Source organism: Rhineura floridana, chromosome 19, assembly GCF_030035675.1.
Source record: "Rhineura floridana isolate rRhiFlo1 chromosome 19, rRhiFlo1.hap2, whole genome shotgun sequence".
NCBI classification, from domain to species: Eukaryota; Metazoa; Chordata; class Lepidosauria; order Squamata; family Rhineuridae; genus Rhineura; species Rhineura floridana.
This window is the reverse complement of record NC_084498.1, coordinates 17,981,015-18,009,011: the sequence shown is the minus strand read 5'-3', so window position 1 is coordinate 18,009,011 and position 27,997 is coordinate 17,981,015. Positions and strand designations below refer to the sequence as shown.

Below are 27,997 nucleotides of genomic sequence, written 5' to 3'. Positions count from 1 at the left end.
TATCAATACCTTGGCACAATCATTAACTAAAATGGAGACAATAGTCAAGAAATCAGAAGAAGGCTAGGACTGGGGAGGGCAGCTATGAGAGAACCAGAAAAGGTACTCAAATGCAAAGACGTATCACTGAACACTAAAGTCAGGATCATTCAAACCATGGTATTCCTGATCTCTGTGTATGGATGTGAAAGTTGGACAGTGAAAAAAGTGGGTAAGAAGAATCAACTCATTTGAAATGTGGTGTTGGAGGAGAGCTTTGCAGATACCGAAAAAGACAGATAATTGGGTGTTAGAACAAATTAAACCAGAACTATCATTAGAAGCTAAAATGATGAAACTGAGGTTATCATACTTTGGACGGGCATGATTCACTAGAAAAGACAATAATGCTGGGGAAAACAGAAGGGAGTAGAAAAAGAGGAAGGCCAAACGAGATGGATTGATTCCATAAAGTAAGCCACAGACCTGAACTTATAAGATCTAAACAAGGTGGTTTATAAAAGATGCTGTTGGAGGTCGCTGATTCCTAGGGTCGCCATAAAGTCGTAGTTGACTTGAAGGCACATAGCACACACACAACTACCATAGAAATTAAAGAACCTAAGCTAGTTATGCCTATTAACGTCCATGGCGCTACTCTGAGTAGCAGCAGCACTGAATACCACCCAATGGGTCTACTCTGAGGAGAAGCACAGGCTGCGCCACTTTTACCTCTCCTCCTCGTAATGGCGTCACGAGGCTACCCCGCCTCTCTTCGGTCCGCCTGTGGGGACAAGAAAGAGCATCGTTTCCCATCAGCCTCTGCGGCAACGGCGCGGGCTGCGGGAATGAGGTAAAGAAAAAAAGGAAAGGGGGAAAACGCGGGAGGGGGCGGGGAGCGCGAGCGACGACAGAGGAGAAGGCGGAGCGCTGAGGGGAGCGTGCGAGGCAGAAAGTGTAGGCCGGGAGGCGGGCGGAGGAAGCCAGCGAGGAGCAAGTCAGGCGGCAAAAGTCGAGCCGGCGGCGGGAGCGAGGACGAGAGGGCCAAAATAAGAAAGCGAGGCGGCGGCGACCACTAGCTGCGACGAGAGACGACTCCAAGCCTGGCCGTGTAAAGAGCCCACGCCATGGCCGAGACGAAGGTGAGAGAGTGGCGGGACAAAAGCGCGAGCGAGGCAGCAGGAGAGCTTCGGAGTCGAGGGGGGAAGAATCTTGTGACCAGGCCTCGCTCTTGAGCCGCCGCCGCCGCACCCCCCTCGGGTTTATTAGTCCGTTGGCGCCCCTCGTGCGCCCTCCCCACCCCGTTTTTCTCTCCGCTTTCCTCCGCGGCAGGCTAGTGGGCGGCTGCAGTGGTGCCCGGTAGCTGTTTCTTTTTCTCTCTCCCCCCCTCCCCGGCCCGGGCTTCCTCCTCCTTCCCTCTACTTCTGCAAGGCGGGCAGCAGGCCCGCAGGAGCAACGTGTAGCGCGCGGTTGGTGGCTCCTGCTTCTTGGGACGTGGCGCTCCCAATGTTGGTTGGGTTTTGTGTGTGTCTGGGGGTCTTCCCTCCCCTTTTTTGGGCCCGCCTCTGATCCCGAGGGTGTTAAGATCTCCCCATGAGGTGATGTCGGAGGAAGGAGGCGGCCCACCTCAGCGGCCACCCTGCCCGCCCCACGTGCGCCGTGGCCCAGCCTCGTTTCTTCCGCGGAAGGCCGGATTTGTGGCCGCTGTGATGTCTTCTCGATAGTATTTCTAAGGCCGCCGTGCTGCATGCCCCCTTATCTGCCCATGCTTAAGGTCACAGGCCTTCGCAGCACACGAAAGGTTGATGCTGCGATGGCTTCTCAATAGGGCTGAGACTTTATATACCCATGTAGCTAGGAGAACGCCCCATGGAGGCCGTGTTCAGGGCCATTGGCAGTTCCAGTACACAAAAAGGGGTGGTGGTGTTTCTTTGATGATGTTTGGCATGACACAACAAATGTGATGAAGAGTGGAAGTTAAGCAGAAAAATCCAATGTAATGAAAACATAGCTGTAGACCCAGTGTGGATTTAATAGTTACTTAGGTCACATCCACCCCATACATTTAAAGCACTACTAAGCATTATTTATACTATTAAAGCGCTTTAATAGTCATAGAGAATCCTGGGAACTGTAGTTTAAGGGTGCTGGGAATTGTAGGTCTGAGGTGAGCAGCCTGAACAAACTACAGTTCCCGGGAGTCTGTTAATGTAGTATAGTAGTGCTTTAAATGTATGATGTGGATGTTTTCTAAGTCCAACTCAACCGCATGTGTGTACCCATATCTAAAATTTGATCATACCAGTTTTAATAACTTACCTTACTTACGCACATTTGCCTGAGAGTAAGCTTTGTTTAAAGGAGTAATACATGTGTATGTTTTAATTTGATTTCTGTCCTCTGTCCTTAACCCCCCAAGGTGGTTTCCATGAATAAATAAAAATGAAATTACATTGGGGCAGCTCTACCTCTTCTGATACCTCACATTGCTACAAGGTAGCACATCTTGGCACCCCCATCCCCTGTTGTTAAAATCTCAGTTATTTATTTGTTGTTCTGTACTGTCACTTCATGTGCAATAACAAAGTAATGATAAAAAACAGAAATAGAACAGAATTACCTTTCAGAACAAAACAATGGCTTCTAGGTCAACCACAGCTAAGTTAAAAAGAAACCAGTAGGTATTAGTGGCCAGTACAAGCTTCAGAAGATAAATAAGTTTTCAGCAAGCACCAAAAAGAGCACTTGCTGCATGCAGGGTGGAGGTGGTTTGACAGAGAGGGTACCACTACTGAAAAGACTGGTCACTGTGAAAAGAGCTTTAGGCCTCAGCGCAACCATGATGGGCCTCTTCTGCCAGTCTTAGTGACTGGGCAGGTTGATTTGGGGGAATACGCTCCTTCAGGTAAGCTGGTCCACCAAGTTGTTTATGGCTTTGTAGATCAAAACTGAAACCTGTTCCAGTTGTATATTGACAACCACTGCCACTCCTTTCAAAGTGGTGTAATATGTGCATGGTAGAATGCCCCACTCAGCAACCTAGCCACTGCTTTTTGCATTAGCTGCAGCTTTCATGCCAACTGCTGGTCCAGGAATAGTCATATCTGGTGTAACAGCCAAAGCTGGGGAAAAGACACTCATAGCCGCAGTATCTACCTGGGCCTCCAGTTACAATGATGACCCCAGGAATATTTGCAGGATACACTCCTGCTCCTTCAACCCCTGTTCAGGGTAGGCGAACTTTCCCGTTCCCAGGCCTAGGAACCACCCACCCACAGGACTTCTGTTTCAGCTCATAGGCCCTCATTCAGCCCATTACTGCATTCAGGCACTGGCTCTGGACTTGAACGGCAGATGTAACAGAGAAATAGAGTTGCATGTCATCAGCATACTGAGGAAATCTAATGGCCACTTCCAGTGGCTTCATATAAATGTTAAACATCATTGGGACAAGATGGTACCCTCCGGCACCCCATAGCATAATCCGGCACCCCATAGCATAATTGTCAGGAGACCAAGTCACTCAGTGCCACTCTGTGAAACTTGAAGAGAACCACAGTGAAACAATGTCTCCAATTCCCAACTGTGCGTCAGGCCAGAGGGTACCATGGTCAGTGGTATCAAAAGCCATGTGGTTGGCTGAACCATTCCAAGTGCTGTGTCCATGCCCTCAAAAGCTAAAATTAATTCCATAAAACCAGACTAGACAGTGCATTGGAAACCTCAACATGATTGTCATAACAATGGTATCTTAAGTTGTGACAGAGATAAGCGATTTTATCCTCAAAGTGCAAAGCAAATCTGTCACAGTGGGCCTTTGAGGGATGTGACACCCATCTTATGGTTTAGATTATGATCAATTCTTATCACTTGGAAAAGCTCTGTTGGACAATTACTTGAGGACACAGTACAGGCAGCAAAGCTTCTGGGAATACCACCGAGCAACTCACGCTCCACAATGTTGGAGAGAGCTCAGGAGTGATCATGTTGTTGGCCCCATTGCGTCTCCCATTCCACAGCAAGATCAAGGCCTCTGCAGGATTGCCAGCTTTCATTTGTCAGAAAATCAGGAACCCATTAGATACCATAGGGGGCAATGGGGGAGGTCTCCTGGTGAGGGAGATGGAATCCCTATGGACTACAGTAACACTCCCACCCCCAATTCCTTAACTTATGTTGGTGCTGAATGGAATTCCCAGCTGGGCACAACCGTGTCAGATCAACTCTACCCACCCAGGTTTTGGTAATACATGTCAGGCTGGCTCCCTTGTCCACAATCAAATGGATGTGCTTGAACTGATTTGACATTAAAAAGCAGCACAACTAGACCAGAGGGCATGACAGTTGAGCAGCCATCGTCCTGAAGACTGAAGATGACCTCTCCCAATGTCATACCTTCCCCCCTACCTATATCACTGATGTAATAGTGCCCTTCTCATCCTCCCCTCTGCTTTTCCCATTCAGGCACATGCTGGCCCAATCCCTCTCTAAACATTATCTCAACTACTCTTCAAAACAGTTGCCGTCTTGGCTATCACATATTATTTATTTATTTATTTTGTTAAATTTTTATACCGCCCCACTAGCATTAGCTCTCTGGGCTAATATCTCCAACATTCACCTATCCACACACCCCACAACTTCTCCCCTCACATAATTACCAGATAACCATTCTTATGCTATCAGCCGCATGCACCCCCCCCAAAAGGATTAATCATCCACCCATCCTTTACTCACTCTACCCCTTGGACCATATTCTCAGCATAACCACTTATCCACCCATTAGCCTTGTCTCTTATCCAGGTTAATATGGTCCTCCATCTACTCCAGTCAGGCTCTCATCCTGATCCTTCCCTTAACCCTGGATCCCACCCAGGAAAATTGTCAGCTCCTTCACTATACTTCTGTCACATATGTATTCACCCAAAATTCAATAATAATATAGTTTGCAAGCTTTGTAGCTGTAAAGAAAAAAGAAACTTGGGATAGTTTGAGCAAAGCCTAGTTAATATCAGAAATAATAGGGCCTGGATAGGGCTTCATTTCCTTGTGCAGAGCTTTGTCTCTTATGACAGTTATCTTCTCTTTTCCAACCTTATAGGCATCTTCCACCAATTTGGGTTCAGCTTTTGAAGAGTGGTTTGGACTTGGGAACAATAACAGTATTAATGTTAATTGTGCGCACGCACACCCCTTTTTAAGATTTCTGCTTCAACCTGTGATTGTTATGAACTCAGCAGGCTGTTATGAATAAACAGCATTGTGTACAGCAATCTTGTAAATAAACCCACAAAAATTAACCAGCCTGCTAAAAGGCTAGTAGCCTGTGTTTCCTTGCTGGCTGCAGAAGAGGGGAAGGACCATCTTCTGTGGCAAGCGTGAAAGTGTGGGCTGTAAACCTGACAAGTTGAAGAGGGATGGAATATGTCCCCCCTCCACCACCTCACGGAGTTTCCACACTGGTTTTGGAGGAAGATGCTTTTCCTTCTTTTGCAGCTAGCATTAAAATCAAGCAGTCAGTTTCCACCACCAGTTCACTCATCAGCATGGAGTTCCTGATCACCTAGAAATGGAAATGGACTGCCCTCGAAAGTTGATTCTGTCATGGATGACAGAGGTCTCCAAGCAGGTAGTGTAGCTCCCCCTGCAGCTCAGAGACAGGAAACGCCCCAGCAAACACTTTGCGCCTCCTCTTCTGCTCAGACTCAGTTCGTTTCCTGTCTCAGCTCAGAGTACATCCTTTCGTAGATCTCTCTTTACCGTACTGTTTTTTGTCATTTGTTCTTAGTTTTACCTTTGTAGTTTACTTACTTATTGGTAACTGTTCTGTGCCTCTTCTCTTATTTCTATTCGTTTCCTGTTAAAATAGAAAAATTAGTATATTGGTTAGAGTTAATATGGATAAGTCTGTGAAGAAGAAGAAGTACTTTAAAAAGGCAGGCCATGGCTCAGCGGTAGACACGACCAGTTTCCACTCCTCCAAGCATTCTCTGAAGTCTCATTGCCAAACCGCTTCAGTTTCTGACAAGACCGCTCAGGGGGTCCCTTCCAGACATGGGGCAGTCAACTGTCCGGCCATGGGCGAGGCTGCGGCAGTGGCGGCAGTATCTGAGTGAGCGACTGTTACCGGGCTGAGGCGAGCTTCGGTGAATGGCTCTTCAGTAGCGCCCGCCATTTTGGAAGCATTGCCGTCCACAGCGCCTGCCATTTGGACGCTTCAGTTATTTTCCCACCTGCTAGCTCTGGAGATCGGAGTGGTAGCCTCTGTGGATCAATCACTAACTCAGGCAGTTGCCACTGCCATGACCAGGCATAGGGAGGCAGTAGCTCCCATAGATCTGCCCTTAACTAAGGCAGTAAATGTCCCTGCCACAGCCAGGCACAGGGAGGCGGTAGTTTCCTTTTGCCCTGAGGTGAATTTAGCCACTACAGCTGGCGACTGGGGAGCAGTAGCCCCCGATGTCACACAAACCTCCACGTCTGTATCCCGAAGAGGTGTGGTAGCCCCCGCTGTGGGACTGTTGGAATAGGGCAGATGGGCTGAATCCCCAGATCCTCCGGGCTTGACTCCAAGCGTTGGTCAAAATATGGAATCCCAATCCTCTGAGGAGGAGGACATGATGACATTAATTCCTGACGGGCCAGCACATCTGGGTCTTTCTGCACCCCCCAATTTGCTCTTGCAGCAACCACATTTGCAAAACCCATTGTCTTGCCTCTTTACTCCTGAGGTAATTCAGCAGCTCAAGAATGCCATGATAGGAGATTTGGCTGCTGAACTAGCCAGAGGGGAAGCCTCAAAACGTCCTCGTTCTCCTGGGCAGGGTGACAGGCAACCAAATTCCTCCTTAGCAAAGAGACTTGCAGGAGTGCAGTTACAAGATGCCAGAGCATCACCAAGTCCTTTTAGAGCTGCCAGAGGGCTGTGCTCTGCTATGCCTCCTGTCCATCAATTACAGGATAAGTCTCCCTGATATGGAAGGAGAACATTTATGGGATGACGGTGAATGGAGTGATGGCTCAGGTGGTGAGGACTTGGTTTCCTCATTTATAGACCTATATTTCCCTCCCTTGTGTGCCAAGGTGTTTGTTGGCTGTACTTGATTTGACACCTGATCAACAGCAGCTACAGCATCCTCCCTCTGCGAGTGCTATGGTCTTACCTGCTACTATGAGGGCAAGTAGGTGTATTCCTTTACCAGTCTCAGTTAAAGCATTAATGAAATCTGAAAGGAACACCCCGCTTCAATGCAAAAAGGGTATTAATTATGCCAACAAGTTTTACCTTTTGGAAGCGGCGGTTATGGAGCAACTTCACACTCCAGCAGTGGATGGCCCTATTTCCGCTCTGATTTCACGGGCTTTACTTCCCCGGGACAGGGATGCACAACTGAAGGACCCTAATGAACATAGGTCTGACTTAGCCCTTAAAAGATTGCATGATGCTAATGCCTGACGATCAGAGCGTCTGTGTCTGCATCTGTTTTCGCCAGAGCGACCCTGTTGTGGGTAGAGGATCTGTTAGACAATACAAACCAAGACCCGGCCAGGCTGAGGAAAACTCTGCTGAAGGTTTCTAGATCCTTAATGTTCATCACGGATGCTACTATGGATTCCACCCAGTTCTCATGCAGGGCCATGGCGGCAGCGGTAGTTGCTCGTAGGCACCTATGGCTTTCACCCTGGGATGTTGATGCCTCTTCTTGAGCAAATTTGGCTTCAGTCCCTTTTTCTGCTTCAAAACTGTTTGGGGATGTGGCGTTAAAGGATGTCTTAGTAGAATCTAAGGATAAGAGAAAAACCATGCCATCACAACGGAGGGAGGACAGGTGCTTATATAGATTCCCCCCCCCCCCCCGGTTCCTTCCAGTCTCTGCATAATTTTAATGCTTTCAGATCTAGCAGGAGAGGACGCGATTTCAGAAGCTCCCGTCCTTCATGGAACAGATCCAGGTTCCCCCGAAAATCTCCGCAATCCTCATTCTCCCACAACTTTCCCAGTCAAGGGCGCCCAGGGAGGGAGAAACAGTAATGCTTCTGACTCAGCTCGGCTGCCACCAGTGGGAGGAAGGTTAAGCCAGTTTTCCCACTGATGGAGAGAGATCACTCAGGACAAATGGGTTCTGCAAGTGGTTCTAGATGGTTACAAGATAGAGCTATTGCAGTATCTGCTGGCCAGGTTCCTTCCTTCTCCAGTACCCAGTTCCACCGTGAAGTTCCAGGCGATGTCAAACAAGATGTGCTACTTGCTAGACATCTCAGCGATAGAGGAAGTGCCTTTAGAGGAGTGTTTCTCAGGGCTTTACTCAGTATTCTTCTTAGTGAGGAAGGACGGATCCTGGCATGCGGTGCTTGACCTAAAATTTCTAAATCAATTTGTGACCCCACACAGATTCAGAATGGAGACTCTCTCGTCAATCAGGGAGGCCCTTCAACCTCACGATTTTCTGGCTTCCATAAATCTCAGGAAGGCCTATCTACATGTGCCCGTGTTCTCTGCACATCGCTGCCTCCTTCAATTTCATTTCAATGGCCTCCGCTATCAGTTCAAGGCGCTGCCTTTCAGACTATCGTCAGCTCCCAGGGTGTGTACCAAGATCATGGTGACGGTAGTGGCCAGCCTCAGGCTGCAAGGTCTACATGTTTATCCTTGTCTGGACGATCTCCTTCTATGTTCCAAATCGGTTCATCAAGCTCGGGAAGATGTCCAGATTGTGCTGGCTCACCTAAAATGATGGAGAATTTTTCTCCATTGGGATCTTTTGCTGGGGGTCAAAAAAAATTTTGAGGACACAGGCTTGAAGCAAAAAGGTAGGCCTTTATTCTTTACAAGCATATGCAGGGTCAGCCTCCCAGAAACATCCAGGAGAGACTGCTCTGAGGCACTGTGTGCAAGCTCTTTTATACAGTACAGTTACAGCATGTGACAGTGATTCACCAATCTCACGAGATCCTTCCCACATAACATCACAGTTCCTCCTCTCTACAATCGTTCCAAACCAATCAGAAAGCATTAGGTAACTCCAGTGCTGATTCCAATATTCTGTCTATCTCATTAATGTCACCATTGTTGTGCTGTCCCTCAAGACTAATGCTCTTTCAGGCCAGTACCATCGTGAATGCTTTCAAGCATCCCTGTACTTTCATTGTTCTGATCAGCCACGCTGACCCAGGTACTCCTGGAGATATTTGAACAGGTTCCTTGAGTTAAGTTTGCCTCAACTTAGGGTGTTTGGGAATGTATGAGCACCCCCAGTTCTATTCCTTTGCCATAGGGGTTCTTATCTCCTTATACTTTCTCAGAAATCCCAATCCTAACGTGAAAATATGCATAACTATAGAGAAAGGATTGTAATTAAAGCACAGGGCTACATTTAAGGACCACACAGACTAGGGGAAAAGACTGGGTGACTCTGGCTACCCATTGTCTCTCAGCCTCAGAGAAATAAAGAAGGCATACTACCTAAGAATATCTTTTTGTCATAAAACACACTTATAATGTAGTATTACAAGTTGACATACTGGATTATATTACAAATCAATTTTTAAATTTCACTGTTTCTCTTATTAAACCCTTTGATTTTGCTGTAAAGCTTTTTCCCCTAGTCGGCGTTCTTGCTCTACACAAGAATCAAATATAAGTGATTTCTACCTATTCCCAGTAAAATATATCAATCATGGATTATATGCCCATTGTTTTAAACAATACCCTAATTAATAATGGTCAGTCATGCACCGGCCAAATTTGGCACCAGCTAAATTTGGCAGGGAAACAGATCACTGTGACCGTTGCTGTTGCAACAGGTTTTGCTTACAGGTCTGTTTAAGGCCTATGGAAATTCAGGGTTCTCTGGAGGCTGAATCTCAGGGCCTTAACAGGCCTGCAGTTCAGTGCTTAACTCCTTATGATTATAAAACATATACCTTCTTAATATCTATGATTATATATGTGTGGATATATAAAATTCCCCATTATTTCCCCCCTTTGAAGCTAGAATAGCTTCACACAATTTTGACTCTACTTCTGTTTTACTTAGCCTTATCCATTCTTTCTTCAAAGTCTTCGCCCTGGCATCTTCCTCAGATACTAATTTTTCTACGTCTTCCCCATGATCCGGCTTCATCATGTGCTGCATGCTATTGTTTATGCCACACTTTCCTAAGTTTGTACCAATGCTCTCAATACAGCATACTCCAATTTAAAAAACAATATATACAGCACACAGGATCAACAAGACATGAAGAAGTGCCCGCAAAATGGCTCCACCAAGCCACCAAAAATGTTACTGAACCATCCTTCAAAAGACCAGGAGTCTTGTTGATGTAGGTTCTCTGTCTCATGTTGAATCACTATATCTAGGAATCAATTGTGCCAGAGGCATCTGTAATTTTTGTGCAACATTCTTTTCCTACTAGGGCACACACACCTCCTTTGCTAGATAGTATAAAGTTCAATGCTAGGCAATTTTGTAATACCATTTGTCTAATTTCCTTCATTTTTCCTTTTATTGCCTTAAACCCCAGATCAGTTGCATTCGCAACCTTTTCCAGGGAACAGGCCAACTTTCGAATCTCTCGCATAGCTAGAGACACCCTGTAGCTGGGAATTGCTATACCAAAAAACCTTTCTGTATCAGATATATCTCGGTAATTTTGTATGCGTCCAGCTGGTAGATTGCTCAGTACTTGCACAGCTGGAAAAATTGTGCCAATGTAACAGTTTCCTGACCATTTTGGTGGAAGATACTTGTAGGCTCTATCTCTGCAAACAAAATAATGACCCACTAGGGCCACAGAACCTTTGTTGCACCTATTAGACGTCAACCATTGTAGATAATATCCTTCAAAAGGGAGGCTTGTAAATGTGGTCTGCCAGATACCATCCATGGGTTTTTAGTGAACAACCAAAAAAGCCAACTCAACTCATTACAGAGAATTCAACACCTTGGGGACAATGCTAAATATGATCAATCAATTCATTTACCTGTTGGGCAAGAGGATTCAAAAGATTGTGAACCTGGCTGCCGCGATGTCCCACAGTCAGTTGGCAGACGTCAAGTTGCTCACCAAACTACTAGGCATGATGTCATTGGCTATAGGCATTGTACCTTGGGTGCGTCTACATTCTTGACCACTGCAGTGGCTTTACCGATTCCAGCAGGACATAGCACACTGCAAACACCGATGTGTTCTCCTGACAGGCCACGTAAAGAGATCATTGCGATGGTGGGCGACTCTGCTCCATTTGCAGAGGGGTGTTCCATTACAAGACCCCCCCAGTCAGTCATCACCAGAGATGCGAGTCTCAAGGGATGGGGGCACATTATCATGGTTACCACATTCAGGGGACATGGACGTACATGGAAACACATGAGAGCATCAATTGGCTGGAACTGAGGGCCGCCCATCTGGCCCTCCGCCATTTCTCCGGACTGCTGCAATACCCGGGCGTGCTGGTACGGACTGACAACATGACAGTCCAGGCTCATTTGAACAAGCAGGGCAGCAGACGGTCATTGAAGCTGCACACGGAGGCAATGGTGATGCTGTTCGGGGAGAATACTATGTAACATCCCTCACAGCAGAATACATTCAAGGCAATCTAAATGTAACAGCAGATTGGTTAAGTTGGCAGCAGATGCTCCCAGGAGAATGGGCTCTCAACAAGGAGGTGTTCCGCATGCTACCGGCAAGATTCGGCAGGTGCAAGGTGGATCTCTTCGCATCAGAGACAAACCGCCAGTTACGCCATTTCTAATCTCATTTCCTGACTCAGAATGCCGAACAAGTGGACGCCCTGACGGCCCACTGGCCGAAGGTGTTGCTGTATGCGTTTCCCCATACTCCACTACTATCCAGGGTCAAGAAAATATGATTGGAAAGGGCCAAAGTGGTGCTGGTAACCCTGTATTGGCTGAGACGTCCCTGGTCCTTGGACATTATGCAGTTGACTGAGTCTCAGGAACCTCTGTTTCACCCAGGTCCCCAGTGGCTCCGTCTGGCCGTGTGAAAATTGAACACGCACGACTGATAAGATTGGGAGTGTCCGTGGCAGTGGTGGACACCATTTAGGCCACTAGAAGGCCCTCCACACTTCGCATTTACCAAAACACATGGAACTTTTTTCACAGTGGTGTGCCAAACATGAAAAGGATCCGGAAACAGCTGCGCTAACAGATGTGCTACTTTTCCTACAAGAAGGCCTGCAGATGGGTCTGCACCCAGCCACATTGAAACGGCAGACGTCAGCGTTGTCATCAGTACTATCAGTACCAGGTTCTGTCTCTCTGGCTTCACATCCTCTGTTAAATGTTTCCTTCAAGGCGCCACTTTAATCAGTCCGCCTGCACTCCATTTTTTTCCTACATGGAGTCTCCACTACGTTCTTTCTGCTCTTCAAAAAGCACCATTTGAGCCACTGGGATCCATTTCTTTGAAAATGCTCTCGTTCAAGACTGCTTTCTTGGTGGCCATCACAACGGCATGTCCGGTGTCTGAACTACAGACCTTATTGGTTCAAAAGCAGCTTTGCACCTTTCGTAAGGACCGAGTAGTGCTGCGTACAAGACCTGACTTTATTCCTAAGGTCAACACCGCCTTTCACAGAAATCAAGACATAGTCTTACCTTCTTTCTGCCCTAACCCTTCTCACCTGAGAAGGAAGGCATGGCACTCCTTAGATGTTAGATGAACACTGAAAGTGTACATTAATAGAACCAAACAGTTTAGACAATCTGATTCCCTATTTGTATCATTCCATCCTGCTGCTATAGGGAAAAAAGTGTCAAGTGCATCCATAGCTTGATGGATTAAGGTATGCATATCGTTGGCTATGAGGCACTTCACGTGTTGTCTCCTTTACGTGTTACAGCACACTCCACCAGATCTGCAGCCTCATCGGCGGCTTATTCCACGAATGCTCCCATTTCAGACATTTGCAGAGCAGCGATATCGTCTACACCTAGTACGTTCACAAGGCACTATAAAATTGACATCCTGGCCTCGCCTGAGGCCTCATTTGGATGTAGGGTTTTACAGCAGGTCTTATCTCCTTAGGCTCACCGTAGGTCTGCAGCTGTAGTACGTCCCACTTGGAGACCTCTGTCATCCATGAGAGAAGAACAGTTTGTTCTTACCGTAAATGGTGTTTCTTCTTGGATGACAAGAGGTCTCCAAGGCCCACCCGTGTAGTAAAACGTACAGTGGATGGGACTGAGTCATTAAGTGCCACGACTCCTTTCTCTTTGTTTTGTTTTGGGTCAGTTGACCTTGTGTTTAGCACCCTTTGCTCTCTGTTAACAAGTTGTGTTGTGGTTATATGTTTTTTCCTTTCTGAGTTGTGCTTGAGGCTGATGTCTAGAGCTTTACAAGAAAGGAACTGAGCCTCAGCAGAAGGGGAGGAGCAAAGCGTTTGCTGGGGTGTTTCCTGTCTGTGAGCTGCAGGGGGAGCTACACTACTCGCTTAAGAGACCTCTTGTCATCCATGAAGAAACACAGTTTACTGTAAGAACAAACTGCTGCTTCTGACTTACGGCAACTGTATGAATAGGGTTTTCATGGTAAGCGGTATTCAGAGGGGGGTTACCTATTGCCTTCCTCTGAGGCTGAGAGGCAGTGACTGGCCCGAGGTCACCCAGTGAGCTTCATGGCTGTGTGGGGATTCGAACCCTGGTCTCCTGGGTTGTAATCCAACACCTTAACCACTACACCACACATGCCTAGGCTCATTATTAAATACAAGACTGAGGTATATACTTGTTAGATTGCTTAGCACAATAGAGAATTGGGGTTAAATTGGTTTAGTGTTGAGTAAAAGATGTGCCAGGTCATAAAATCTTGCATTTTTATTCTTGGGGCTCCTTTTGAGGCAGTTAAATACGATAGGTCTTACCAGTTTTGTTTTCAACACATCATAAGGTTTCTCCTGTAACTTTTTCCACAGGCCACACATGAGGAGCATGACCCAGCAACTGAGAATGTAGATGATTCTAACCATGACCCACAGTTTGAGCCCATAGTTTCTCTTCCTGAGCAAGAGATCAAAACTCTTGAGGAAGATGAGGAAGAACTCTTTAAGATGTAAGTATACTAAGGATGGCGGGTCAGTAACTTCCAAACTCTAGGTTGGGTCATAGTAGTATGCTGGAGGGGCATGTATGTTGGCTAGGGCAATACTTTTATTGGGCCATCAAAATGTCACAAAATGATATCTGAAAAGTTTGGATTTTTTTCTTAAGGGCCAATACAGCTATCTTTACTTTTTCTATATGGCGATAGAAATCTTGAACTGCAAAACTGTAAGCATGTGATAGTCTACATTCAACAACTTAAGGTTTTATTCTTTAACAGTTCTCAGTGTTAGAATAGCTATTTTTGTAACTGAATGTTTGTCTGCTTAACCTAGAAACTAGGAATGAAGTTAGTTGCCTTTTTGTGGTTGAAATGAGTGTTTCTTATCAGTAGCCAGGGAATGTGAATTTAAGACCTAGTTAGTTTATTAGGCTGTAGTCAACTAAGTCCAACTCAGAGGAGGCCCATTGAAATTAATGAACCTCAGTCATATCAATTAGATTCATTGGGTCTATTCTGAGTAGAACTAGCATTCAATACCACCCACTGAGTTTGTGAATCCCATCCCACAACAGAACGTCCCAAAGCAGATTTATCAGTATAAAATTCAGTGATCCTCTAAAAAATATATAAACATACAGTAAGGCCCTGCTTGTCGGCGTTCCGCTAATATGGCGGTGCAAGTGGGGCGATGAGCTGTAGCGCAGGAAACTCTAGCCACCGCATTCCAGCTGACAGCGATCAGTTGGAGCGCGCAAGCTCCCCACGCTACAGCTGATCATCTGTAGGGCAGGGAGCTTGGGCGTTACAGCTGAGTAGGGCCCCACTGTCCGGCGGTTTTAGTTTTTTGGCAGGGGCCTGGAACGGAACCTGCCTTATGAGTGGGGCCTACTGTATTAAAAACACAGTCAAGGTAAGCAACACTGTCCTGTTTCAGCAGCTTTTTTCTTATATGCCAATATTAAACGAGAATCCTAGTACTGCTGTTTTAGTAAAGGTTAGTATGTCTCCCTCAAAACTTGGGAGTGTGGTTTTGAGAAGAAATGTTGGAGGAAGCAAATGGTCTAGGGGAGGGAAAGCATATAGGATGTCAGTTCACACGGAACATTCATGCTAACTTCCCGATTCAGTGTACAATTGGGTACGAAGTTCCATGCGTAAACTAAACCATGCCTTGTTTTTGTTTCCCCCCCCTCAAAGGCGAGCAAAGCTGTTCCGGTTTGCATCAGAAAATGATCTTCCCGAATGGAAAGAACGAGGCACTGGTGATGTAAAACTTCTGAAGCACAAAGAGAGGGGGACCATTCGCCTCTTGATGAGGAGAGATAAAACCCTAAAAATCTGTGCAAATCATTATAGTATGTTATTTGGTACACTGTCGTCCTGGTACAGTACAATTTATTTTGCTGCAATAACAACAAAGGACACAATGGAGATAGAATATCTGCAGTGTACTCATAAAGGGAGACAATATTCCTAATACCAAGGGTGACCCTTTCCTCCTCCAGCCATCTGTGTGCCCTAACATCTGCTCCAGAGTAGTGTGGGACCTTCTAGAAGAGTTTGTGGTGGTGTAGGGGGCTGCAGAGGAGAGGAAGGGCAAGTTCTGTCTCATCCACTGGTGTAATGTTGGATCTCACCCCTGCAGAATTGGAGGTGGAAGGGATCGAGAAGCTGCATAGTCCACCTTCTCTTAGCCAAAGCCCTGCAGATACAATCCCCATAGAGTGATTCATGTAATCCAAATCCCAGTATGCCACCAGTAGACAAGAGATACAAGCCACAAAAACATGCAAGTAGCTTGAGGCAAGGCAGCTGAACTGTATCATGTGCAAACAAAACAAAACCCAGGGTCCATTCAGTTGATTTGAGAACACAAGTTCTAAAAGGTATTGGCAAGATTCTGGAATGCATTCTTAATTGTGGATAATACCTAAATAGACTTGCATTCATTCCTCTGTAGGTTAGATTAGAACTTAAATGCACATTTTAACAATCTTGTATGTTGCTAATGTGGTACATATATTCAGGCAGACAGAGGCTGTATTGTTGTACTCCCTGTGCCCAGCTATTCTTTTTCTCTCTCTTCCTCCGCTCCCCTTGCTTTCCCCCTCTAGTTACACCTTTAATGGAGCTGAAGCCTAATGCGGGAAGTGACAGGGCATGGGTGTGGAATACACATGCTGATTTTGCAGATGAAAGTCCTAAGCCAGAACTTTTGGCAATTCGGTTTTTAAATGCAGAAAGTAAGTTAAAAGCAACTTAATTTGGATCACTTAAGAGTCATATATGTGTGTAGATATGATGAGATGCAACCACGTATCTAAACTGAATATTCTGCATTGCATTTCGATTTTATAATAGTTGTATTATGAAACAGACCATCCTCTATGCTAGAACTTTTAATACTTTGACAGGATTGACTGAGGCCTCAGGAAGCAGGTCATATCCTAACTTGTGACATCTACAAAGGAAGCAGTCTTGAAGGACTATTCTGTCGCAAAGAATTATGATGGGTGACATTATGGAAATCATAAGTGAGACAGAAAACAGCAAATTAAGTGGCAGCTTCTCACCCATATGCCACATTTGCTTTTTGGATTTGGACTTTAGAACTTCTGAAATCCTTGCTGCTTAACAAATGGAAACAAAGATTTTTGTATTCTGTTCTTGTGTCCTAGCCAAATGTTGCTGTTAGAAGACACTTTTAATAGACGTATTGGTTTATTAATCTATCACCTTAGTATTCTTCAGGTTTTATGTTGTTGTCACCTTTTTGTTCTGTGCCAGCGAGAGGCATAATTAGGTGTTGTGTGTAAGTCATTAAGTAAATCCAGGGACATGGAGCCCAGCCTTGTTCTCTGGGCATGGTGTCAGGTTGGCATTTAAGGATGCAGAAGTTGGGGGTGGGAGCAGAAGTTGGGGGTGGGAGCAAGCCAGCCACAGTCCTTTGTTTCTGGCTTTCTGGACTATTGCCTGTGGAATAAAAATGTACATTTTTCTCTTATGAATGAATCTTCTCAGTCTAGCACTGAGCAACAGTGACCTCAAGTGGCCATTTATGTTAACATACTATAGTATAACTGACAAGTTCTGTTTTATGGATAGTACAATAATATCAATGTACTGTCTTTATAAGGAATTTCAATCACTTGTGTTAACTCTCTTGTTCTTTAAAAAATATGTCCATGATGCTGGTATGTGAACTCTGGTGTTAAAAATCTAGTTGTTAGATAGGGCGTGTGATACAAATCTCCATTGCATCTACTTGCCTAGCAAAAGAGGTACTGTGCATTTTATACTGAAATGTTTCTTGCCTATAAAGTGTGGCAGAAATTTAGACACACTCTAGACTGCGTATGTACCTGTGGCTTTGTTAAATCACAGGTACTGTTTAGATGTGAAGAAGATGAGGATTTTTTTTATCAAGGCAATTTAAGCTAGCAGTGACAAATGTTACTACTTTTAAGTTGTGTTTCATTGCAGCACACTTTGATATTTTGTTTCCTTAAAAAAGATGCACAAAAATTCAAGGCAAAGTTTGAAGAATGTAGGAATGAGGTTGATCAGAAGAGAAAGAAAGGTAAGAAGTGTCAGATTAATTCTTGCTATTTTTCTTCTGATAAAGGAATACTGTAGTAAAGAGTCTGGAAACATTTCCGCAAAGGTTTCCTATTAGTCAGAGAAACAAAGCATTTTATATATGTACTGTATACCAAATATTAGATCCTTTATTTTTCATGCATGTACCAGGGCAGAAATGCAAGAGATAAAGAGGCCTTGCAGTGAGTTCTTCTTTCCTTTCCCTTTGATTTTCAAAACTAAACACTTCTGAACTTCTGCATTGCTGTCTTGCCTTGTTATTTACCTTATTTTAGAGTTTCATGACCATACCCTACAGCTTGGCCATGTCAAAAAGTGACATGAGCACTCTCATTTTTGCATCTCAGGCCAAATGACTTACAGCTACTTAAGAATGTCTTCCTTCCAAAAGGGCAGGCAGGCAGTTGGCCGTATAAATAAAATTTAGTTAACTTTATTCAAAGCCATAGACAAAGAAAGAAGCAAGTTAGGCATTTTTGGCACCATCTTATATGCTGGTTTGAGAATAAACAAGTTGGCTTTCAGGTTAGATACTAAAATTACACTTGCTAAACAAACAGTAATTTTGGAGAACAATTGGAAGTAGAAACAAGATGCATGGTCTTTGAGCAAGAAGTCCAGAATGTGATGTTTTGCATATCCAGTGGTGACTAACTCGTTTTGATGCATTGGCTGCTTTCACATTTCACATTGGTTGCTTTCATGCAACAGTAAGCCAAGGACCTGGGCTTAATAAACCCTACTGTTTATGAGCTCCGTACTAAAGCATGCAGCTTGATTACTCCTGCTTCATGTGAGTGGGTAAACAAACCAAGAAGGGAATGGTTTAGCTTTGTGTCTAGCCTTGGGGTTGTGATTGTTTCTCCCTGACAGACCAGGATTCGTAAGCCAGCAACAAATCTTGGTTTAAGGCTGAGTAGCAAGCCTGGCTTGTTTGAATTTTTTTTTTATTATTCTGTGCTGCCTATTTCTCCAGAATGACCCAAGACAGCTAACAAACAGTAATATAAATATAGTCTGTTTAAAAACAAAACATACCCAATATACATTCAGATCAGTAAACAATAGCTATTCTATTTAACAAATTTCATCAGCACAAAGTAACATAAAACTGAGCCAGCAAAAATTACACATTTAGCCAAAGGCCTTTTTAAAAACCCATGGCTTCACCTGCCTGAAGCAGTGTAGTGATGGGGCCTGACAGACCTGCTCAGCAAGGCATTCCATAAGGTGCCACAACAGAGATGGCCCTGCTAACCGTAGCTGACACCAGCCTCACATCCCAAAGTCAAAGAATTTAGAACAGGGCACCAGATTACTATTACAGTGTGTGAGAACGGACATATGGAAGAAGGTGGTTCCTAAGGTACCCAGGTCCCAAGCCTTTAAAGGCTTTCAAGCATGAGACCAACACTTGAGCCCAAAAACTAATTAGCGCTGGTTCAAATCATGTAGAACTGACATGATTGTTACAGGAAGAAACAAACAACAATCCTGAGTTTGGACACAGTGCTAAATTATCTCTTTCCTGATTTGTTTTCACAAAGTGGGAATAGAACTGCGTGCCCCAACACACATCTTGTGCACAGTATGGTTTATTAAGCCACGGTTCTTGGCTTCTTGTTAACATGCAAACACAGCCAATGTCTGCTAAACCATGTTCTACGTTAACAGAAAAAATAAACTTGCTTTATTATAAAAGTCAAAAAAATGAAAAACATCTCTTTAATCTATAAACCAGAAAAGGAAGACCAACTAATATGAAAATATTATAAGACAATATGTAATTAAGAAATACCCTGCAGAATTGACATTTTCCAGTCTTAAATTTTCCCTTGGCCCAAGTATGTTGTTGTTCTGGTAAATCACAAACTTCTTTAAATTTCAGCACATCTCAAAAAACCGAGAAGTGTCTTACAAACTATTACTTCTACATTCAAAGTCTTTTCAAGAAATCTGTTTCTTAGCAGCTAGTTTCATCACCTCTAGATAGGATAATAGCTTTTCTCGTTGTAAAAGGGGATTCTTAGGAAATTGCATCCTCAGCTATAGTAACTGAAAGAGAGAACCTTTCTGTTTGAAGTAATTCACATTTTCAGCATCCTGTAAGCCTTTCTGACAGTGCTAGTTTTTGAGTTGTATTGAAACCATCAGCCATTCAAGTCAAACTAAGACCATCCAGGATATCACAGGTGTTTCATATGATATGAATATGTGGCTCAGGCTTTAAATCCAAATCCACACCTTCCACAAGCAAGAAATGTTCACTTTCTACTCAGCGTTCTTTAATTTATGAAGTAAATTTGGCATGACATGTTATATGTGAGCTGGAAGTCTATTACTGTAGCCCTTTATCTTGGAGAAATTCCATGGCACTCTACTATCAATGGGATGCACTCAGTGAGATTTGACTGCACCAGTCCGCTCTTAGCTTGCCTGTAAATTATTTCTGTTTCTTTGAAGGGCCTTCCTTGTTTCCTTCTCTGGCACGAGAGAAGGGAAGCAATGGCACACTACTTTTTCCATGTCTGAGTGTGGGAGTGGGCCTCACTATTACTCTTTTAAAGAAAAGGTTTCAGTGCATTTACGCTTCACTCACTAGTCAAACTGGACATTGGTCACCATAAGGACACTATAAAAAATGGCATCCCTCTGACCAGTGATTCTTGGCCGCAGTAGACAGGACATCTCAATCTCTGCCATCATATTGATGTCTCTGCCCTGCAAGAGTTACTGGGAAACTGGAGTGGTGATGTGAGAGCTTGCAACCAGAGGGCAGATAACCATATAGTAAGTAACTCAATATCTATGATCAAGGATCAGTTGGATTTTTGTGGCTTCCTCTTAACAATTCTAATGGAGATTCAGGATAGACAAAAGGAAGTACTTCACACAGTATATAGTTATGGAATGATGGCCACTAACTTAGATGCCTTTAGAAGAATATCAGACAAATTCATGGAGGATACCATAAATGACTGCTAGTCATAATAGTTATATTACCCTCACTATTAGAGGCAGCCTGCCTCTGAATACCATTTTCTGTGGATTACAAGGGAAATAATGCTATTGTGCTCAGGTCCTGCTTGCAGGCCTCGCATAAGCATGTGGTTGACCTATGTGATAACAACGCTAGACTAGATAGGCCTTTGGTCTGATCCCACAGGGCTTTTAGGTTCTTAAAAGAGTTCAGGCCCATGGTTAATAAGTAAGTAATCTTTGTTTTTATGCTTGTTGGCAGCCTCACTCTGTGCCTGACTGCAAAATTCAGTCAAGGTGCTTTTTAGGTCTGCTACAGTAATAATCCAGGATGTTGTGAACACTTTCCCTACTTGTGGAAGTCTGTTTCAATTGATCTTGGTACAGCCACTCTGGTATTATTGATGAATAGCGGTATGGAAATGTTTTAATTACAGTTTAAAGTTCAGGTTTTTTACAAGAGGCTCTTAGTGTTAAACCTGTAAACTTAATATCCTGAATTTTTAGGTATTCTTCAAAAGTTGTAGCATTCTGTTTTTGTATAATAATAATAATAATAATAAAATTTTATTTCTAGGCCGCCTATCTGGCTGAATTAACAGCCACTCTAGGCGGCGTACATAGACTAAAATATAACATAGAGTAAAATGTAACATATAATACTAAACAAAACCCCAGTAGTCTATAGACATCCCGAGCAGCAGGTTCACGCACACATACACACACACGGTCTCTGGCCCCTTCAGCAGTTGCTGCTTTTGTAGCTGGAGAGAGACAGGGCCCCGCCCTTCCAGGCCAGGTGGAAATTAGCCAGAAATGCAGGGAGCAGGTCTTGCAGAAACTCACACAGGTAGATGGTCTCTGGCCCCTTCAGCAGTTGCTGCTTTTGTAGCTGGAGAGAGACAGGGCCCCGCCCTTCCAGGCCAGGTGGAAATTAGCCAGAAATGCAGGGAGCAGGTCTTGCAGAAACTCACACAGGTAGATGGTCTCTGGCCCCTTCAGCAGTTGCTGCTTTTGTAGCTGGAGAGAGACAGGGCCCCACCCTTCCAGGCCAGGTGGAAATCAGCCAGAAATGCAGGGAGCAGGTCTTGCAGAAACTTGTATAACTGTATCATAGCTCTCCATGAATATAGATTCATCCATGTGGCAAAACATTCCAAAATTATTTCTTGCAGCACTTAATTACAGTGGAATAGTAAGTTGCTTTGCAGTTAAAACATTTATTAGCAGTACAATTTTTTTCAGCAGTGAGGAAAAATCCCCGCTCTTCCAGAGTCCATGGTTTTTAAGATTGTGAATCTTTAATTTTTCCCTGCAGATTATTTTCTGTGAGGGCATGAACAAAGAGGCATGCCGGCAGAAATATTTCCAACAGAGAGTGTCTAGGTCTCAAATAATATAACCTTACAGATTTTTTTAAAAAAATTCAGCTGCTTGTGATTGGAGTGTTATAAGGACCTGGCAGCAAGAAGTTGGCAACTTTGGAACAGACTGATGATAGGGATCTGGGTTGCAACATTAGTGCTCTGGTACCTGCGATGAGTGCACACAGAAATTTAGTGTTGCAATGCAGCTTTCAGTTGGGATCTCCTTTCTTCAGACAGCTGTTTTGGGGAAGTCTGCCTTTTTCTCCCTCCATCAATGGGCTTGTAACCACATAGCTTTTTCCTAACCAAAGTATCTTTTTTATTATATCTGGATCCTGCCCTTCCTCCAAGGAACTTGGGGAGCATACATGGGTTGGGGTATTGCATGTTATAATAACCCTGTTGGGTAGGTGAAGCAGAAATGTAGACGCTTTGAATCTGGGCATCTGTCACCCACATCCAGCACTCGCACACTGTCCTGCACAACACCATACAAAATAGTATATTGTTCTCTTGCATCTTTTCAACACATTATTTCTTATTTCTACTGCACTCTCTAATGATGTCTTAAAACATTTTTTAGCAGGAACAGACAAAAATGATAGTGCTGAGAAAGTTGCTGAGAAACTAGAAGAACTTTCTGTAAAGGAAGAGAGCAAAGAATCTGAGAAAGAAGTCAAGGAGAAAACTGAAGAAAAGCAATAAATCATCTTGGGCCTTGTGTTTTCTTTTTTTAATTTTTTAATTTTTACAAGGGACTTTATAAAGAACTGTACTCCAACATTCAAATTTTTTTCTAACTTTTGCCCTTTTTGAAGAAATCTTCAGAAAAAAAAATCCATTCCCCAGTCATGAAAATGTACTGTGCTAAACTTTCTTTTCCATAGTGGAAACACTTATTTATAGTCATCCAAGAGAGTGAATAAAGGTGTGAAAATGGTATCAAAGGACAGAACTGAGTTTTCTATATACTTCATATGTGTGACTGCAACTATTACCTTGAGTTATATTTTTGAGTGCATATCTTTAGATGAGATGTAGTATTACTGAATTATACCAATAGAAAAAGTGCAGGTAATAAAGATGTTTCTCATATGTTGTGACTGAAAGCTGTAAATTAATGACTGAAACAAGATACTCTATTCTTTCCTTGTAAGTGAGGTTTGAGTGAATGAATACGTGTTTTGTGCAACATTATTACAGAAAATGGCATGCCCCTTAGAATGTATTGTCATCCTACAATGGCCAGCTATGTACTTCAACATACTTGTGATGTCTAACAGGCACTTGTAGATGATGGAGCACAGCAGAATGTGTGTTTTGAATTTGTGACTGAAAATGATGCTGATTGACAGAGATGCAAGACTTACACTATTTCAGAATCCATTCTCAGTGCAGCGCATGGATCATGAGCAGTTTGTGGTATGGATGGGACATGAAGTTGTTAACTACGGTCTCTTAATAAAATCTTAAGTCTAAATTGTCCATTTAACACAAATATTAAGGCTAGTATATTGCATATCCTGTTCTGTCTTAATGATAGCATATCCCAATTCTGCAGGGGGAATTGATGCATCTAAGGGGACTTCAGACTGGGAAAATAGAACATTCAGCATCTTTGAGAATATGCATCAAAATTTGAACTCAGCTCCATCAACTAAAATAACAGAACTTTGTTGGCTAAATTGAACATTATTAAAAGAGTTTAATGTGTATGACATTAGTCATACACCTAAGATAAAATGTTCTGTTGATATTAGAAATGGTACTTCTGTTTGCATTTGCTGCATGAGCTATCTTATGTGGAAGCTCTTTTCCACATGTAAGTCATTTCGGATCCCCATCCAGGTACGGCAAACGGCGTTTGTGACTGACTTAGCATTCAGCACACAGGCTTATGATCATACTGCAAAACAGATAATCATTGCTGGCAATACCAGTGATATTCCTGCATACAGGTCCTGGTTGCACAAGTGTGTGTGTCTGGATTGGGGCTTGTCTCCATCACAGTCCATTTTATCCATTTATAACGTTCCACTCTTGTTCACTGTGGTTCCATCAGAACTCAGCATAGATTGTCTAACATACTTAAGAGGTGAGAATAATTGGTGCAGTCTTTAAAGATCCAAGCCTCCTAATGTACACATATACTGTATCTTGAGTGAGTGTGTGTATGTAGATGTAAAACATTCCTTTTCCTCATCTGTAACAGTATGCACAACACTTCGAATGCAAGCCTTTTCTCATTAAACTGAATGGGAAAAACTTAGATTTAATGTAATGGATTTAGAATGCATCCTCTGTCTTTACCTAGAACTATAAACACTTCCTTGATTTTTCTGCTTCCAATAATTGTTCTGGATTTTGATGTGTGTTCATTAATTTCTTCTTGTTCTTTGTGCATCATAATGCATACTGTTAGCTGCATAGTGTTTTGCTCTGTCATTTTTCACTCTTACACTTGAGTCAGTCAAGACAGAATTTCTCTGGACCTTTCTACTGGGGCTAGGGCAGGGAGAGCTGTGGAAATACCTCAACAAATCTCTTTAAGACTCTTGCCAGTATAATCGAAAGCAACACATTTCAAAGTAAAAGGGCATTGTCTATTGCTCTTCAGATACTCCATCTGTAAAAGCCATCAAAAGTGGATTCTATGTTTTCAGAGGTATACATTATACTCACCAAACTAACTTCAAAATAAATTTAAATTTTATCATTATTCCTGCTTTTTTTTAGTTTTTGAAACAGCAAACATTGATAGGCCGATATTAAAGAAGTAGAAGATGGCAACAAGCTGCATCTTTATGTGCCTTTCTCAATTCTCTGATGCCAGTGACCAGGCCTTTGCTTCAAACGTGTTCACATTTGTGTACTTCTTCACACTCTCTGCCTTGTGCTGATGGCTATTTACAACTGTTTAACCCATTCAGGTTACATGATTTTACTGCGTAATTTGCTGATCATAAAACTCTGCCAATATTTAAGATGGAGTGCTTTTTGAATATTAGACTTTAGTTCACATAGTTCTTTTGCAATGCAGAGGAAGGAGGAGGTGTTTGTGTGTTAATTTCTATGCAGATGGAAGAGTTTCATGAACCCCTCTATGAAAAATAAAGTATACTAAAGTAGGATGTTATGAACTAAATTTTTTAAAATTAGAAACTGGATTGAATCTGTTTAGTGCAATTTGAAGCTATGGTTTCCACTATCAAATTGGTATTACTGACTTCAGTGCTGCAAGCTTTTTTTAAAATTTGTCCTTTTTAAAGCGAGTTTGTGGGTATCTTTTTATAGATAAAAGTGCAGTGTGAAATTCCAGGAAGATTATCTTTGTAGTTTACAATGCCTTGGCAAATGTAAAAGATTCTACAGAACTGAATAATACTATGAAGTAGGAACGGGAACAGTGACTTGATCAATCAGCTAAACTATCAGAGGAATAAATATAGAAATGTTTGAACAAAATAAATTCAATTTTTATCTAGTGTAGTGATTCCCAAGCTTTTTTTTTTACCATGGACCACTTGACATTTTTGAAGGTCTTGGTGGACCATTTAATTATTTTTCTATTTGATGTAACAATTGTACTGTGCTAGACGTGGTATGATTTGTAATTGTATTTGCATTGCTGCTTTGATCTTACGTTTTATTTTATTGTATTACAATTTGTATTCCATAAAATTAAAATGATAGAATAAAATACAATATAAGAACTAACAGAAGCAATAAAATACAATTTAAAATATGAATATTCAATACGGATATTCTGTGGACTTCCTGAATGAAGCTTGCAGACCACTAGTGGTCAATGGACCACAGTTTGATCTAGTGAATTTGGGGTGTCCTCTTAGCTGTAGGTGTAACTGAGACAACAAAATTAAGGTGATAATAAAATGTAATAAGTACAGAACCTTAAGTGCACAGGTAGAACTTGTCAAAACTCCTTGCCATCTACCTCGTACTGTAAAATCCTGTGTATCCACTTTTAGTTCTTTTGATTTCTAATACTTGACAGTTGCAATTGCATATTATAGACAAACACTGCAGAAAGGGTATTAAACTATTTAATGATAGCTTTAGAATGTCCCAAATGGAACTAAAATCATACTACAAAGATGAGTAGTAATGGCTTCAAAGTTACCATTATTAACAGTTCATTTTGTTACAAATTCTGATGTTAATGCTTTCCAGTGCATTATCCAGTTACTTAACATTTCCAGCAATAAAAACTCCCCAATGTGCTGCTTAAAGATACACACAAAAGCCACACTGTGGGAAACATTTTGAGCAACCCACCAGATTTTGTGTTGTAAGAAGAAAAAAGAGGGAAGCCTGGGAAATTTGATACTGTAAAAAACTTGGAAATGTCATTAATTTCTCCTCCTGTCTCCATAATATTTTTAAATTTGTACTGAGGGAAAGTGAGCATTGGAATGGAGTCATCAAATGGATTTACTGATCAATTTTTATCCAGTTTTGATCAATTAAAAAGTATTTTGAACGAGAACAGGAGAGTCCAGTACTGTATTCCTCAAGAGGCTGTATTTTCCTTAGACTGATCTCTTATTAGTAATAAAACCTGATTTCACCTCTAGACTCCATAGCATAGAAGTTGTCACTGGAAAATTCCAGTGCTTAATTTTGGGTGTGAAGCAGAATAAAATACTTAAGCACAGAAACAATGGAGGGGACCAACACAATAGCTTCATATCTTAAAGAGGTTTAGGTTGCTAAGGAATTACTGATAAAGGCATGTAAAATAGTTTTAAGCATATACTTAAGTCACAGAATGATTTAACTTTGAAATTTGCTTCTCTTCCCCCTGCCCCCCATCACATGTTCCATATTTTCTTAAATGTATAAATCACCCCCTTGCAGTTGAGAAGTTGACAATTAAGCATTTGAGGACAGCAGTTGGAATTAAGTTGGAAGAAATTCGTATGCTGCAGAAAGTTTGCTGTGTGTAAGACAACTTTCAGATTTTTAATTTCCAAGTATGAAATAGCCGGCCTTTTAGAAAATCAAGCCATGTTTATCTTTAGAAATCAATATGATTAAACAATTTTTTTAAATGCTACTTGCAGTTTTCCTTTTTAAAATTTAATACCTTTTGAAGCGCTTGGTGTAACTATTTTGGGCTTAAAAAATAGCCTTTGGCCTGTCTAGCCAAGGGATGCGAAACCTGTGGCCTGCCAGATGTTGCTGGATTTCTATCAGCCCTATCCAATATGACCAGTGTTCAGGTATGCTGGGAGTTGGAGCCTAGTGCCATGTGGAGGGCAACCCTACTCTACTCATTCAAGGGTGTTCAGGGATCAATGTGAGTTGGCAGTGGAAATGGATCATAAAGCAGTGTAGACCAGTGCTTTGCCTGAGAATGTCCCAAGTCAGTCACTGGCATCCTTTTAAGCATAGCAGATAATGGGAGAGGCGCTCTAAGGTGTCAAACAGCAGACAGTGGGCTAGATCCACAAATATGAGAGCTAGTATAAGGCATGTTCCTAATGCAGGGGTAGCTAAACTTTTTTTGGCCTGAGAGCTGCATTCACGTACTGGCATGCACACACAGATACACAGCCCCCTCAGTTGATCTATGCAGGCCAGCTGATGAGAGGGGTTCCCCCAAAATGATCAGTTTTATTCGTAGAGATGAGGCAATTTGTATCATCAGTCTGCTGGACTGAGTGGAGGGGTTTAAATCGATCTGTCCACCTCAGTGCTGTGTCCATTTTTTTTGGTGGCCACTTCTGCAAAAATAAAAGGGGTCTTTGGGAGTGGGGAGAGAGAGAAACAAATTGTTTGACAACCTGATTTGGCCCCTGGACTCTTCTCAGTGGCTAACACACTTTAATGCTGATTGGCTCCTAGGATGCTGGAGACATTCCCTGTTCTCAAAAACTTAAGAGCTCTGAGATCCCAGACGACTACACCCCTGAGTGGAACAGCACTCTCTCCACATGTGATTCCCAGCAACTGGGAATCTCTGACAGCAGAGGTAG

At 42.8% G+C, this 27,997-nt stretch overlaps 1 protein-coding gene and 1 non-coding gene across 2 annotated transcripts; both read left to right on the top strand.

The window, feature by feature from the left end:
- The first annotated feature begins 862 nt into the window (after positions 1–862).
- On the top strand, positions 863–24,350 carry RANBP1 (RAN binding protein 1). Its single transcript, XM_061602341.1, has 6 exons — positions 863–1,121; positions 13,922–14,058; positions 15,250–15,407; positions 16,167–16,295; positions 17,567–17,632; positions 22,582–24,350. The coding sequence occupies exons 1-6, from the start codon at positions 1,107–1,109 to the stop codon at positions 22,701–22,703; spliced, it is 627 nt and encodes a 208-aa protein (XP_061458325.1). The 5' UTR covers positions 863–1,106; the 3' UTR covers positions 22,704–24,350.
- On the top strand, positions 20,890–21,037 carry LOC133373583 (small nucleolar RNA SNORA77). The gene has a single exon (XR_009759710.1). It is a non-coding gene; the product is annotated as a small nucleolar RNA SNORA77 (small nucleolar RNA).
- Positions 24,351–27,997: the final 3,647 nt, after the last annotated feature.

What these genes read in the sequence shown, in the direction of transcription:
- RANBP1 (XM_061602341.1), top strand. An exon ending in GAGGAAGAACTCTTTAAGAT is followed by an intron (nt 14,059 to 15,249) that starts GTAAGTATACTA and finishes CCCCCCTCAAAG; the next exon opens with GCGAGCAAAGCTGTTCCGGT. An exon ending in TGATCAGAAGAGAAAGAAAG is followed by an intron (nt 17,633 to 22,581) that starts GTAAGAAGTGTC and finishes AACATTTTTTAG; the next exon opens with CAGGAACAGACAAAAATGAT.